Raw genomic sequence first — 13,268 nt, 5'->3', positions numbered from 1 at the left:
TCCCCCAGAAGGCTGTGACCTGCTTTAGGGGGGAAGGTCAGAGAGAGGTCTTCCATCTCCTGCTACTTCCAGATTCCTTCTGCTTAAAATATGCACTACACTCAGGTACCCTATTTGGGGGTAACATGTCCCGAACCCCGTCACAACCAACTTGCAATTTTTTTACGTATTCCTTTCATAGCACTCAATTTGACTCATGAAGGACTATCTTTCCTTCAAGTTTTTTTTTTAAATTTTGATGTGGACTATTTTAAATCTCTCTTGAATTTCTTATAATATTGCTTGTTATTTAAAAAATTTATGTTTTTAGTTTTTTGGCCGTGAGGCGCACGGGATCCTAGCTCCCCAACCAGGGATTGAACCCACACCCTCTGCATTGGAAGGCGAAGTCTTAAACCCTGGACCTCCAGGGAAATCCCATGAAAGATTACCTTTATTGAAAGAAATATCTTCCCCAAGCTGAGGGTGTGTCCATGACACAGTGAACGGCCTTTTACAAATGGATTTCCCTGTTGCAAAGGAGGGACCTCCAGTCCTGCAGAAATGCACAGCGCTTACCTTCTTGTTTTTTTCCCCTCCTGCCCAGCGCCTCTATAAAGCAGCAGGAGAAGATGCGAGACACCAGTACACCATGACCCTGGGTCTGCCCGAGTTTGTCCGAGCAAAAACAAACGCGGCCAATCTGAGTGACGTAAGCCTTTCCCATCGCTGAGGCTGAGATGTTCTCCAAGGCCAAGTCAATGTCTGTGATGGGACGTAGCAGTGACCCTGCTGGCATTTGCAGAAACTTTCAACCATGTATCTTGTTGACATGCATGTTAAACATACCTTTCCCCAGATGTGTTGATATATATGTGTCAGAGCCCACTTCCGGGAGGGTGCTAATAAGATTTTCTTTGCCAAATCGAAAGCTTTTGATTGTCAGAAATCCGTTCTGCAACACCACACTACAAATGAAGTGGGTAGCCTTTGTTCATGGAGTCATGTAATTTTTTTTTTTTCTTAAGAAGATATACATGTGTTCCTACCATAGGCAAAATACAAGGAGTCTTGGAGGAATCTCCGTGCTCAAGGCTACAAGTTGACAATAGATGCTCTGCCCTTCCAGGCGGCTCGAGTCTCTGGAGATATAGCCAGTGATGTGAGTTGAATGATACGACCTTCCATTCTGCCTAATTTCTGTTAACTTCATGTAAAACAATGTCTACGGCTGATTTCCCTGAATTAAAGCAGATCTTTCGCCATGTGAGACAGCATGTCATCCGTGGAATATATTAGTTATGAATGAGATTCTTTGATGAGAGAGGGAAAGAAAGGCCCTGGTAATCAGAAGCTAAATGCAGGCAAAGATCTCCAGCAGAAAGGAGATTACAATTTATTTCTAATTGTAGCATCTAGGCAACCATCTCTCCGTAATGTGTGAACTGTCTGTTTTCTAACTCCACCCAGAATTAGAAAGAATTTGCAGTAGAAATTGTAATGTGGCCATAGCACAGTCCCCTCTTGACTCTCTGTAGCTTCCCGCATCGGCGGTAGGGTTTGCAGCTGTGTTTCAGCCACTATCCTCATAGCGTCCATAGCTTTGGGACATGAAGGTGACTTTCTCTTTCCCACAAACAAATCACAGAAAATGTAGACTTCAAATAAATGGATCCTGTCTTTTGGGTTTGATGTTTTGCCAAGTGTGAGGGGATAAAGCACAAGTTTCTCTTCCACCCTTTTTGATAAATTCCTTTTGGCCATAGAACTCGTAAGGGGAGCGGGCCCTCACTCTGGTTCTAAGGATCTGGTTTTAATTAGATGGGAGGAAGGGAGCAGTGTTTTAATTGTCCCTCCCCCGGGGTGGGGGAGGCAGGCTCTCAGGCCAGCCTCGCGATGCCATTTCTTTATCATCATCCCCGTCTCGTGTAAGAACAGGTGATCTTCTTAGTGACCGCGAGGAACAGGCACAGATAGAACATCAGGGGGCCACACGCCGACCCCTGACCGCCTGGTTCCCCTTCCAGTTTCTCTACAGACATGACTTTGTGAAGGAGCGAGGACGGCTGATCGGGGCCCAGAGCGTGAGTGACGACCCCCGGCTCCAGCACTGCCAGCGGATGGGCCGGCTGCAGAGCGAGCTTCAGTACAGGAGGCAGGCGGCGGGCAGCAGAGCCCAGTGCCACCTGCCCATGGACATGCTGCCGCTGGTCCACGCCAGGAAGGCCCAGGCCCTGGCCAGCGACCTCGACTACAGGACGTGCTGCCACGCGTTCACGGCGCTGCCCGAGGACCTGAAGATGGCCTGGGCTAAGAAGGCTCATGCGCTGCAGAGTGAGGTAGGGAGCCTGTGGATCACACATCTCCCCGATCTTCTTCCTCCCACCAGGCCTGGGGGTAACCTCGGCCTCTTGCTTAGCCTTTCAGATCCCTTCACCAGCCCCCGCCCCTCACCAATGACTTGCTTGGTCTGCATCATCTAGGTTGGAATTATTCAGTTAACAGATATTTATTGAGCACCTACTATGTCACAGGCATCCCTCAAGGCCCTGGGAATATAGCGGTCAGCACAAGAGTCCCAAAGTTCCTGGTGTCAGGGAGCTTCCAGTCTGTGGGAGGGAGATACGGCAGGAGTGAGCTGTGTGGTGTGTCAGAGGGAGACAGACAGAGCAGGAAACTGGGGTGTGTGTCAAAGTGTGAAAGTGTTAGCTCAGTCATGTCTGACTCTTTGTGATTCCATAGACTATGGCCCACCAGGCTCCTCTGTCCATGGGAATTCTCCAGGCAAGAATACTGGAGTAGGTTGCCATGCCCTTCTCCAGGGCATCTTCCTGACTCAGGGATCAAACTTGGGTCTCCCCTGTTGCAGGCAGATTCTTTACTATCTGAGCCAGCAGGGAAGGCCAGGTAAGCATTATGTGTGCAATGTAAAAAAATGGGGGACAGGATCATTCTCATCCTCTGTCACCCCCTTCTCCTCCTGCCTTCGATCTTTCCCAGCATCAGGGAGTCAGCTCTTCCCATCAGGTGGCCTAAGTATTGGAGCTTCACCTTCAGCATCAGTCCTTCCAATGAATATTCAGGGTTGTTTTCCTTTAGGATGGACTGACTTGATCTCCTTGCAGTCCAAGGAGGATGAGATGGTTAATGGCATCGCCGATTCAATGGATATGAATTTTGAGCAAACTCTAGGAGATAATGAAGTACAGAGACAGGGACAAAGATAGCACTGGCGTGCTGCCATCCATGGGACCGCAAAGAGTCGGACACGACTTAGCAACTGAACAACAACAAAAACGGCCACTCTCTTTGCAGAGGTGACATTTGAGTAAAGACCTTGGGCGGCAGCAGCCTCAGCATATCTGGGACTGAACTGAAGCGAGTGCCTGAGTGCGTGAGTGAGGAGGATGTCCCAGGGGATGGGATGGGTCCGAGAAAGAGACCCAGGGCCCGACTGTGTGCTGGGGGTGTCCGTGAGGCGAGGTGGAGAGCTGGGCCCAGAGCTGCCGTTCCCTGACCGCTCACCAGTATGGCACCCTCGCTCCAGCTCTTGGGGGTGAGGACCTTGCTCCTCCTGTTGCGCAGATGAGGTCATGTGGGAGGGGCTGAGGCAGGCCTGGCTCCAGAACCCACACTCTCAACCATGCCACCCTCCTGGAGCAGGGGAGTCACGCTTTCTATGATGCAGGTGTGGATGCTTAGGCCCCAGAGAGGGGACGTCCTGGCCCACATGGGGGCATTAAGTCCCACCCTCAGTGGAAGTCTCCGGACCAGTGCCTCTGAAGTCAGTCCCAGGCCACTCCAAGTCTCGGCTCCCTCAGAAGGGCCAGAGTAGTGATGAAAATGTGGTCACGGTCAGCACTTCCAGGCCACATGCCCATAGCAGGCTCTGCACCATGTTTGCTTATGTGTATCATCTCCCCCAGCCCCACAGCTCCCCTGGGAAGAAGGTGCTCTCGTGAGATTTTAGAGTAGATCTCATGAGACTATAGTCCCATGAACCCTTATCATCCATATCGGGGTTTCCAAACGTGGGCACCTTTGACACTTGGGGCTGGATGCTTTGTTGTGTGGGCCTGTCTTGTGCATTGCAGCATCCCTGGCCTCTACCCTCGAGATGCCATTAGCACCCCCCTCAATGTGACAATCAAAAACGTCTCCATATATTGCCAAATGCACCTAGGGGGACAAAACTGTACCCGACTGAGAAGTCTGTTCCCAGTTGAGGACTGTCTGTATGATGCACTGTGCCGAGCACAGACAGTGCATAGTCCATAGGAACATGCCAGAGGGGGTGAGCTGTGAGGATTATGTTTTCCACCAAGCCTTCTGATTCTGGAGGCCTTCAGGGCAGTGACAACTCCTAGTTTAGTTAGATGACACAGGCAGAGTGTTGAAAATACCCAGTTGATGATTAATTATGACAACAATGATGTAATGATTTAATGAATGCCCTGGTGGTCCGATTATGAATCAAGATTTGTTGGGACTGTAGTACCGAGTGGCCACCAGTCAGGAGAGCGTGGAGCAGGGCATGCGTTTGCTGAAGCACAGCCCAGGACCCACTTAGAAAGCCTTCTACTTACTAGCAGGCCACCCTGAGGCCCCTAAGGAGAGGCTCTTAGTGTGACTCAGTGCCCAGTCCAGGACCCTCCTGTTGGTGGCCTCTTCCAGGGAGAAGATAAACCTCCTGGGATGGGACCGGCCACTGTGGGGAGGTTGGGGGCCCAGTTAGAAGCCCAGCTTCATCCTTCAGCAGCCACTTGGCTTTCTAGGCCTTCATGCTTCTACTGGAAGAGCAAAGATGTTTGATTTATTGGTGATCTCAGATTTCAGGATTCATAGATAAATGTTTTTTTAAATGCTGACATCATCATAGTATCATACTAGTTTACTCAATAAGGAAAAAGATAAAAAACCAACTCTTACCTCAAGCTACCATTTATATCACCGTTACTTCTGAAAAGAAAGGATATTTTAACACACACACACACACAAATGAGAAAAACAACAATAACAAAAAAGGTAGTCCTTCCCAAGAAATGCTTGTTGGCAATCATAGACTTACACTTTACCAAATGAAATATGTTTTGTGCTGAGAAATTATTGCCTGATTTAAGAATGACCATGTTGGGCTTCATGCGTTGTTTTGAAACTTCAGGTTTGTTAAACGGGTGGTCTTGGACCCCAAGATCCTGTGAACAGCAGACCCCCAGAATGTCCATCTGGTTTGGAGGCTTGTTTTCTTGCAGTCATCACTGAAAATCCAATTCCATGTAGTTACGTTCTAGCGAAAAGAAAACAAAGACTCGTTATGAGCTCACGCAGTTCAGCAGAGTTTGGGGCAGGAACAGTAGCTCCCATAGCCATCAGTCGTCCTCCTGACCTCTCCCATCCAGGCCAGAAAGCAAGCTGTGGGTCTCAGTGCTCACCCTTGGCGGGAGGGTCCTCAAGGCTGGGACTGCTGAAGTCTTGGGAAAGTCACGCTTACCTCAGGCATGCATCTGAGACACGTGCTCCGCCCAGGTTGTGCTCCACCACCAGGGGGTGCTAGTTCAGTCACCTGTTGCTGCTGCTGCTGCTAAGTCACTTCAGTCGTGTCCGGCTCTGTGCGACCCCATAGACGGCAGCCCACCAGACTCCCCCGTCCCTGGGATTCTCCAGGCAAGAACACTGGAGTGGGTTGCCATTTCCTTCTCCAGTCACCTCTTAGTCCTTTCCAAATCTGCCACTCCACGCTCCCCTCCGTGATCTCACGGGCTGTGGGCGTCCTGCAAAGCATATGAAGGGACAGTCAAGGGGACAGTCTTAGCACCAGCCTTTATGGCTGCACGGCTTCAGGAGACTCCTTAAGCGTCCCCGGCTTCCGTTTCCCCATCAGAAATAACAGCAACGACAGTAACAATACCTAAGAAGTACGGAATGCTTATCCCGGGCTAGGCATTTATTTAAATATTTTGCACAAACGATCTCATGTCATATCTAGGTAGGTACTGTAAGTACTCCCATTTTTACAGATGCGGTGACTAATGCACCTATAAATCTTCAGGAACTTGGTCAGGGTCATAAGCTGCCAGGGAAATGACTTGCTCAAGACCATACAGCTTAGTAAGAGGCAAAGCCAATGACTTGCTCAAGATCATATAGTAGTTGAGGCAAAGCCCATGTCTGGGCTCCTGACTCTGCGGTTAGCGCTCTCTGGCTCCCCCTGGTGGCCAGAGTAGGAACCCAGGCGTTCTGGCTCTTGGGGGTTCTCTTAAGGACCACCTGCACAGGATCCCAGAGGACAGAAGCTGGTGACTCTTCTGAGAATCTGAGCAAGCATTTAACCCCCCAGATTGTTCTATAGTTGGGAATAAGAGCTAGTCCTTTGAGAACGGCATGAGGACTGAATGAGGTAATGGAAGTTAAAGCAAAGTCACTCAGTCGTGTCCGACTCTTTGCGACCCCATGGACTGTAGCCTACCAGGCTCCTCAGTCCATGGAATTTTCCAGGCAAGAGTACTGGAGTGGGTTGCCATTTCCTTCTCCAGGGGATCTTCCCAACCCAGGGATTGAACCCAGTTCTCCCGCATTGCAGGCAGATGCTTTTACCATCTGAGCCACTAGGGAAGCCCCAAATGAGTCTGAAGCAAACCACACCCTTTGCAAGATAGTTGCTATAGTGATTCTTATTATTAATATGACAAATATACCCCTTCCCCTGGCCACCTCCTGGGTGCACCTCCTGGTTATGTAATTCCTTTTAGAGCTCAAGGGGTGAAAACCACAGCTTGTGCGTCTCCAGAATGGGGGTGCCAGGAGCCCCACGTGTGACTCTGAAGGTGGCATCCAGGCCTTCATATGTACAAGGGCAAATAGTGAGGTGGCCACTTGGGAAAGTGAGATATAGCTGGGCAGCCCAAGAAGATCTCTTATCTTAGAATCCTTCTTGGAAACCATCTTTGGGCCGATTCTCCTCGATACCCTCCTTGCTCCCCGCCCCCCTCCCCTTTTATGGTGAGGTCTGGGGCAGGTATGTTGTTTTTAGGGTCTGCGTGAATAGTCAAAGCGGGGCTGGGAGCAGAAATATCAATAGACAATCCATTTATAAGAGAGTCGGAGGCACAGTCAGATCTTTGGGGAACCTGCGTCTTGCCTTCTGACTCACCTGCGCTCGCACTGTTCAGCTCAACAAAAGGCAAGTTGAAAGCGTGCGCCCCCACTTCATCTCACTTATGAAAGGAGCAAGGCCCGGCTGTGAAGAGGCCCTGTAGGATTATTCTCTCTAACTTAGAAATTTATCCAATTTTCTCTGTTCTTTATCAGAGTGGAAGGCAAAAGCTTTGCTGGTGTAGACTGAAAGATCGCGGTATAAAAAGCAATTTCACTGACATGGGGTTTTGAAACGTGCTCCCAAACCCGAGTGATGTCCCCCTTCACCAGTTGGAAAGCAGAGTGGAATTTGCACAGGGGCCTTAACCAGCAGACAGTAGATCAGAAACGGACCCTCTTTGAGGCCAGCTGTGAGGAGCACTGTGATTCCTGAAATGAAAGAAAACTAAAAAGGCCGAAAGGCTGATTTCAGGAGTGGGTATTTTGCGTTACCGCAGAGCTTGTATCTAAATTAGAGAAATGCCAGCAACTTCGTTTAGGTCCAAATTTCACATTTCCTTAGAGAGTCCTTTTTCTTCCTTTAAAAATGCGTAATTTCCATATAGAGAGGAAGAAAAGCTTTTTCAGAGACTGTCTCAATGTAGGTAATGGTGGGCAGATCAAGGAATGGTAATAAGGTTAAACATTTCAGGAGATTGCTAATCAGGCCCATTGTCTTAAAACCCCACTTATTATTTTCTTCCTGGAATTGACGCTGTAGTTCTGATCTTCTGAGTCCTTAAGAGGAGGAAAATGGATAAAGTTTAAGCCCACTGTACAATGTAGGCAAATCCTGAGTAACCATAGGAGGAGGGGTAAACTGAGGCATGGAAATATTAAGGCAGTTTACACACCATTCCCCAGTTGTAGCCAGGTTTGTTGCAGTTTTGAGTCCTGCAAAGAACTCCCCCTCCCCTACCACCGCAAAGAAAAAAACAAATCTAACACACGAGAGTGTCTTTTACCCCTCAGGACTCTCAGGTGTTTCCATGAGAACAGAGGGATTGTCATGACCTTCGCGTATCACAGAGAGAAACTGAGTCACATTTTGGTACAGTGATTTGCCCTGAGTCACAGCAGGTTTGATCCAGAGCTCAAAGCCCTTTGATCCACTGAAAGTGTGTAAAACGTTTCTGTTTAGGCAGGCGGTCAATCGCCTCACTGCCAGAATGAAACCAAATAATCAAGGCTGACGTGTGGGCTGGGGTGTATATCTCAGATCTTTCTTAAGGGATCTTTCCCATAGGTTACAACCTTCTGCTTGGAATCCAGCCAGTTTACAAGTGGGACCTTCTTGTGTCTTACACATGATCCGTTACTTAATTCTGGGCGGAATGCACATACTCAAATAGTTTGCCTTGATGACATGCAGAACGCACCCAAATGAAAATATTGAAATGTTGTGATGAAGCATTTTTACGGATGCCCCAATGATTTGCAACTGTTTCCTGATAAAAAGCCAGTGTTTTTTTCTTCCCACAGTTGCGCTACAAGTCGGACCTGATGGGCATGAAGGGGACAGGATGGCTGGCGCTGAGTTCCCCACAGATAGAAAGTGCAAAGAAAGCCGGAGAGCTCATCAGTGAGGTATCGTTAACCTGAGTCTACCAGAAATACAACCTGGCGTTTATCTCCTCCTGACGAGGGAACCTGCAGATGGACTGGAGAGTCTGGGAGGGCCCCATGGCACTGGACTCCCGATATCTTTCTGGGGCTATTTGCAACCAAATCCCAAGACGGAACAAGATTTGGTTCCCAGTGAATTCACTTGCTGGGGAGTTAAAGGCTTGTTCCAATCAGGCAGTGAAAGAGGGGTGATGCATTAGACGATGACCGACAAATGTATTATGTACAATTATGATCTAACCTGACCCATTATCTTCATGGAGGTGAGGAGAGGGTTTGTCACCCGTCTCCTGAGTCTACTCAGTTCAATGTCCTAGGCTTACCTGACTTCAGAGGGTGTTAAAAGTTGCCCAGAGATGGTTACCTTAACTGAACTCCCCACCATGTTGATGACCCAGAGATTCTTGCCCTGGGAACTCGAGAGCATGGCACTGCCTTCTTTAGTTCCTTAATACCAGAACCTACTTGAATAGGGTCTGGGCAGGGCCAACTTAAGGCTGAATCCTTCCATCTAGTGAATTCCTTTTCTTGTGATGAGCTTTGGCATTTTGCAGCCTCTCTTTTCAAGAATGTAAATACCTATAAAATGTTCCTTATCACAGAGGCAGCTTGAATCTCTTCTCTGTGCTGGTGAGGTGGCCACAAAGAAGAGAGATTTCTTTCCCAAGCATGCCATTGGTACTTTTGGTACTGAGTAGGTAGGGTGATGCTGCACCCAGAAAAATGCATGGGGTTTGACTGTTTCTTGAGAATCTTGGCCTTTCTCTTACAGACCAAATACCGTAAAAAACCAGACACCATCAAGTTTACGACAGTGGTTGACTCTCCAGACCTAGTTCATGCCAAGAACAGCTACATGCATTGCAATGAGGTGGGTGTTTTCTGCTCACTCATCCCAGGCTTAATAGTGGGTAGTGCTGCACAGTGGTGAGTGCTTAAGATGTAAGGACAAACCTTCTGTCCCTTACCTGGGTGATCTTGGGTCAGTTTTCTAATGTGTTCTAGTCATGGTTCCCTTATTTGAAAGAAAGATAAAGATAGCAACCATTTCATAAGATGGAGTGAATTAAATGAGGATGAAGTAAATAAAACTTCATGAAGCTTTTAGCAATTATTTAGAATATATAGTGAGTCCTCAGTAAATGTCCCTAGTTAGACTCTTAATCATTACAATAGTAATATTAAATATTATTGATGGACATTACCAAACACTAGGTCATATATATCATAATTGTCCATAGATATAATGGAATTAAATCTTAACATAAGTCAATTAGAAAAAAAAAGTAGCTATATAAAGAACGTCTTTCTACTTTTACTCTCTGTATAATTTAGCCCCATTTCCTCTCTCCTGTATTAATTTTGAAGAATAGGAAATTACATATTTTCTTCTCTGAAATCATCCAGGGATTGGATTTTTGCACACTGACAAAGCTGCCCCATGCTCACAGAGTCCACATGCGGTACTGACCAGTTCGTGCTTGCAAAACACAAACTGAATTTGGGAAAGGGTTGGGCTGTTAAATATTATATTTCCTCTTTAAAACTGGGTGAGACTCAACCACCTCCTAAAATTATTTGCAGTCCTTAGATCACTGCCCTAAAAATAGCCATTAAGAGAAAGCTTGAGTTCTAAAATTGTGTCTTCTTGGGACACAGAGTGGACTATGAAAACTTTAAATTTCTTAAGAGATATTAAGGCGTTTAAGGTTTTTTAGCTGCTATGTCTTTTTATTATTACTGTTAATGTTTAGTAACAAAGGCATTGAGGCATTTTGTTACTAGTAAAAAGCTTGAGCAAATGCCTGATTGCCAAGATCCTCTGAAGTATCCACCCATCTTTTACTGTTTGTGAAACACAGGTACAGCGACCCAGGGTGATGGTTTGTGACCCTTTTGGAACAAAACTTGATGAATATTTTAAATACTCAAAACCAGCTCCCCACCACCTGACCCTGGCCACTCGGGCACCTCCTTTCCCGGGTAGCATCTGGAGGGATGCTCTCCAAGTGCAGGATGGCTTCTGTACCCTGGGGTGGGAGGGGCAGGAAAGGGCATCAGCCCCCTCTTCACTTTTGACTGCAGCAAGCGCGGCTTCCCATTTACCGTGAGCCTTCTCCCTGCAGCGGCTGTACAGGATGGGGGACGCTGAATCCCGCCACAGGTACACCCTGGTGCCCGACCACCCCGATTTCACCAGAGCCCGCCTCAACGCCCTGCATCTGAGCGACGTAAGTGAACTGGCTGTTCATGTGGTGTGTGCCCATTTCTGTAATGTGATCTGTGCCCAAATGGGACTTTTTTTTTTAAGAAAAAGAATTCCTAGGAAAGGAGCTGGGAACAGAAAGCACTCTAGACTGAGAGTAGGATAAATGGCATGTATAACTTTGAGCCACTTTTCTCGCTGGGCCTCAGTCCCCCCAGCTGCAAAATGGGGATGGAGCTGCGCTAGCCAACTCCTGTGGTCCTGCCAGCGCTAGCATCCCAGTGCTGGGTGTGGCTCCAAAGACCTCAGTCAGGTGCTGGGCTCCAGCCAGAGGAGCGGTGCCCTGGCCCCGCGGGTGTAGACACCTGCTCTGCTTGTTCCCCAGACTCCTCTCCTTAGCCATTCAGAGCCTTGTAAGTTTGGAGACCGAGTGGCGCTTTCTCTGCTTTCTGCCGGTTAGAAAGACGCTGCAATTGTAGTCCATGGGATCCCAACACAATCCGCTCCTTTGTGCCTGAGGCTGTGGCCCCCGACACGTCTATTCCCTTGGATGTGTGCCCTTTGCATGCATCTCCAAGATGCTGTTTCCTCAGCCCGGGCTTGTTGTTGGCAGGGGTCGGAGGCCCCTGGTCGTAATAGAATAGGCGGCCGCTCTGCCGGCAAAGCTGTGATCCTGGGATAACAGGTACCGAGGCGGCAGAATCAAAAGACGCTGTCAGATCAGAACAACACAGGCTGAGTGTGTCGGCCTGGGGCCGCGCGGGGCCTCCCAGAGTCCGGCCATTCTTCCCGCCCTGGCCCTGCCATTGTGTCCTGGGGCTCCGTGCAGATCAACAGCTGCTGCTGCTCACCCCAGAGGTAGCCGCCTCGCAGGGGTCGGCGAGAGGCGCCTTCTAGTTAGCGTGTGTATTAGTTTGTTGCGTTTGTAAAGCCCTGTGGGATCCCACGCGGTGAATGTGCCGGTGCTTTGTAAATATGAGTTATTATGACCATTTGATGCTTTTGAGGGATGCGCGGGCGATAATTTTAGAACAGCAGCTCTGGTGGGCTGACCTCCATCTGGGGAAGCGGGACCTCCCCCTCAGCGGAGCTCGGACAAAACATCCATCTCATTAATGCCTCAAGGATGGGGAAAGGCCAGGCCTCCATGTGAGGGACTCCTGGAGGCCCATCACCCTGGACGCTGGGATAGAAGTGCCCGTCCTGCGGGGACCCGACTTAAGGAGGACAGCCACCCTGGGCTGGTGGCAGAGGCATCCCTCCTTCCACAAGGGGAGCCAGTCTGCAGAGTCCCAGAGCTGAAATTAGCTGCCAGGGCACGCGGGTATGGAGGACTCACGAACCTCTTTTGAAAGAGCACTTCTTCGGGGGCGTGTAGGATACGCACAATTGGATCAAGTGCTCTGTGAGGAAGATGTGGAGGGAAAGTGACCTTCCTGGGCAAAGAAAGCCATTGAGATGTGTAAGGCAGCCGAAATAACTAAAAATCAAATGACTCTAATGTGTGAGGATGAGGGCAAAGCTGTGCCCACTGTGATAAAGAAGAGGAACGCCCAGGGTTCCAAATCAAAGAGCCTGCGGAATCTAAAGACTCCCAGTGGCAAGGCAAAAACCTCAACAGAATAAAAAAAAAAAAAAACTCAGGGAGGAAGCGATGACAATCAAGCAAATAGTTTACAGGGAGAGGTGGGGTGGGGAGACGGGGAGCCAGCGCCTCAGGCAGAACCCCAATTTGGGCCTGCCCTTGAGTTGACTCCCATGTGGTGCAGTGGTAAAGAATCTGCCTGCCAATGCAGAAGACGTAAGAGACGGGAGCGGGTTCAATCCCTGGGTTGGGATGATCCCCTGGAGGAGGACATGGCACCCCACTCTAGTATTCTTGCCTGGAGAATCCCGGGGACAGAGGAGCCTGGTGGGCTCCAGTCCATGGGGTTGCAAAGAGGCAGACAGGACTGAGCACATGCACATACTTAGACTTGAGTTGACCCCCAGTTACAGAGACTCTGAGGCTGGGGTGCCTTGACACCAAAGCAGGGTGACCTTGGAGTTTGATGCTGTGAAAAGATTGGTGTCGTTTCCTGGCCCAGATCTGGTGGGGAATCTTCTTAGGAAGGCACTGACAGACCCCTTTCCAGGGGACGATAAGGGTTTTGACTCTCCTTCCTGGTCTAATACTTGTAGGACCCTCAAAACAAGGAAACGCGATGCTAGAGGGGCTGGTTGTCTGTCATGATCTGAATTCCGCCTCCCCTTCTACATACCTCTCAGTCCTGCCCGCTGAACTCAACAACGACCCAGGAAATCTAATCCTTTGGGCACTGTT

The 13,268-nt window shown here is 48.9% G+C and overlaps 1 protein-coding gene across 5 annotated transcripts in view; it reads left to right on the top strand.

The window, feature by feature from the left end:
• LOC122708973 (nebulin related anchoring protein) overlaps nucleotides 1-13,268 on the top strand; it is a 75,281-nt gene that overhangs the window by 56,683 nt on the left and 5,330 nt on the right. For all 5 annotated transcript variants that reach the window (XM_043925888.1, XM_043925891.1, XM_043925889.1 and 2 more), the window contains 6 exons: nucleotides 587-691; nucleotides 1,034-1,141; nucleotides 2,007-2,318; nucleotides 8,596-8,700; nucleotides 9,512-9,610; nucleotides 10,866-10,970. In XM_043925888.1, the coding sequence (XP_043781823.1) occupies nucleotides 587-691; nucleotides 1,034-1,141; nucleotides 2,007-2,318; nucleotides 8,596-8,700; nucleotides 9,512-9,610; nucleotides 10,866-10,970 (834 nt within the window). The remainder of the gene's footprint in view (nucleotides 1-586; nucleotides 692-1,033; nucleotides 1,142-2,006; nucleotides 2,319-8,595; nucleotides 8,701-9,511; nucleotides 9,611-10,865; nucleotides 10,971-13,268) is intronic.

Source organism: Cervus elaphus, chromosome 15 (genome assembly GCF_910594005.1).
Source record: "Cervus elaphus chromosome 15, mCerEla1.1, whole genome shotgun sequence".
NCBI classification, from domain to species: domain Eukaryota; kingdom Metazoa; phylum Chordata; class Mammalia; order Artiodactyla; family Cervidae; genus Cervus; species Cervus elaphus.
This window is presented reverse-complemented; position numbering and strand designations above follow the sequence as displayed.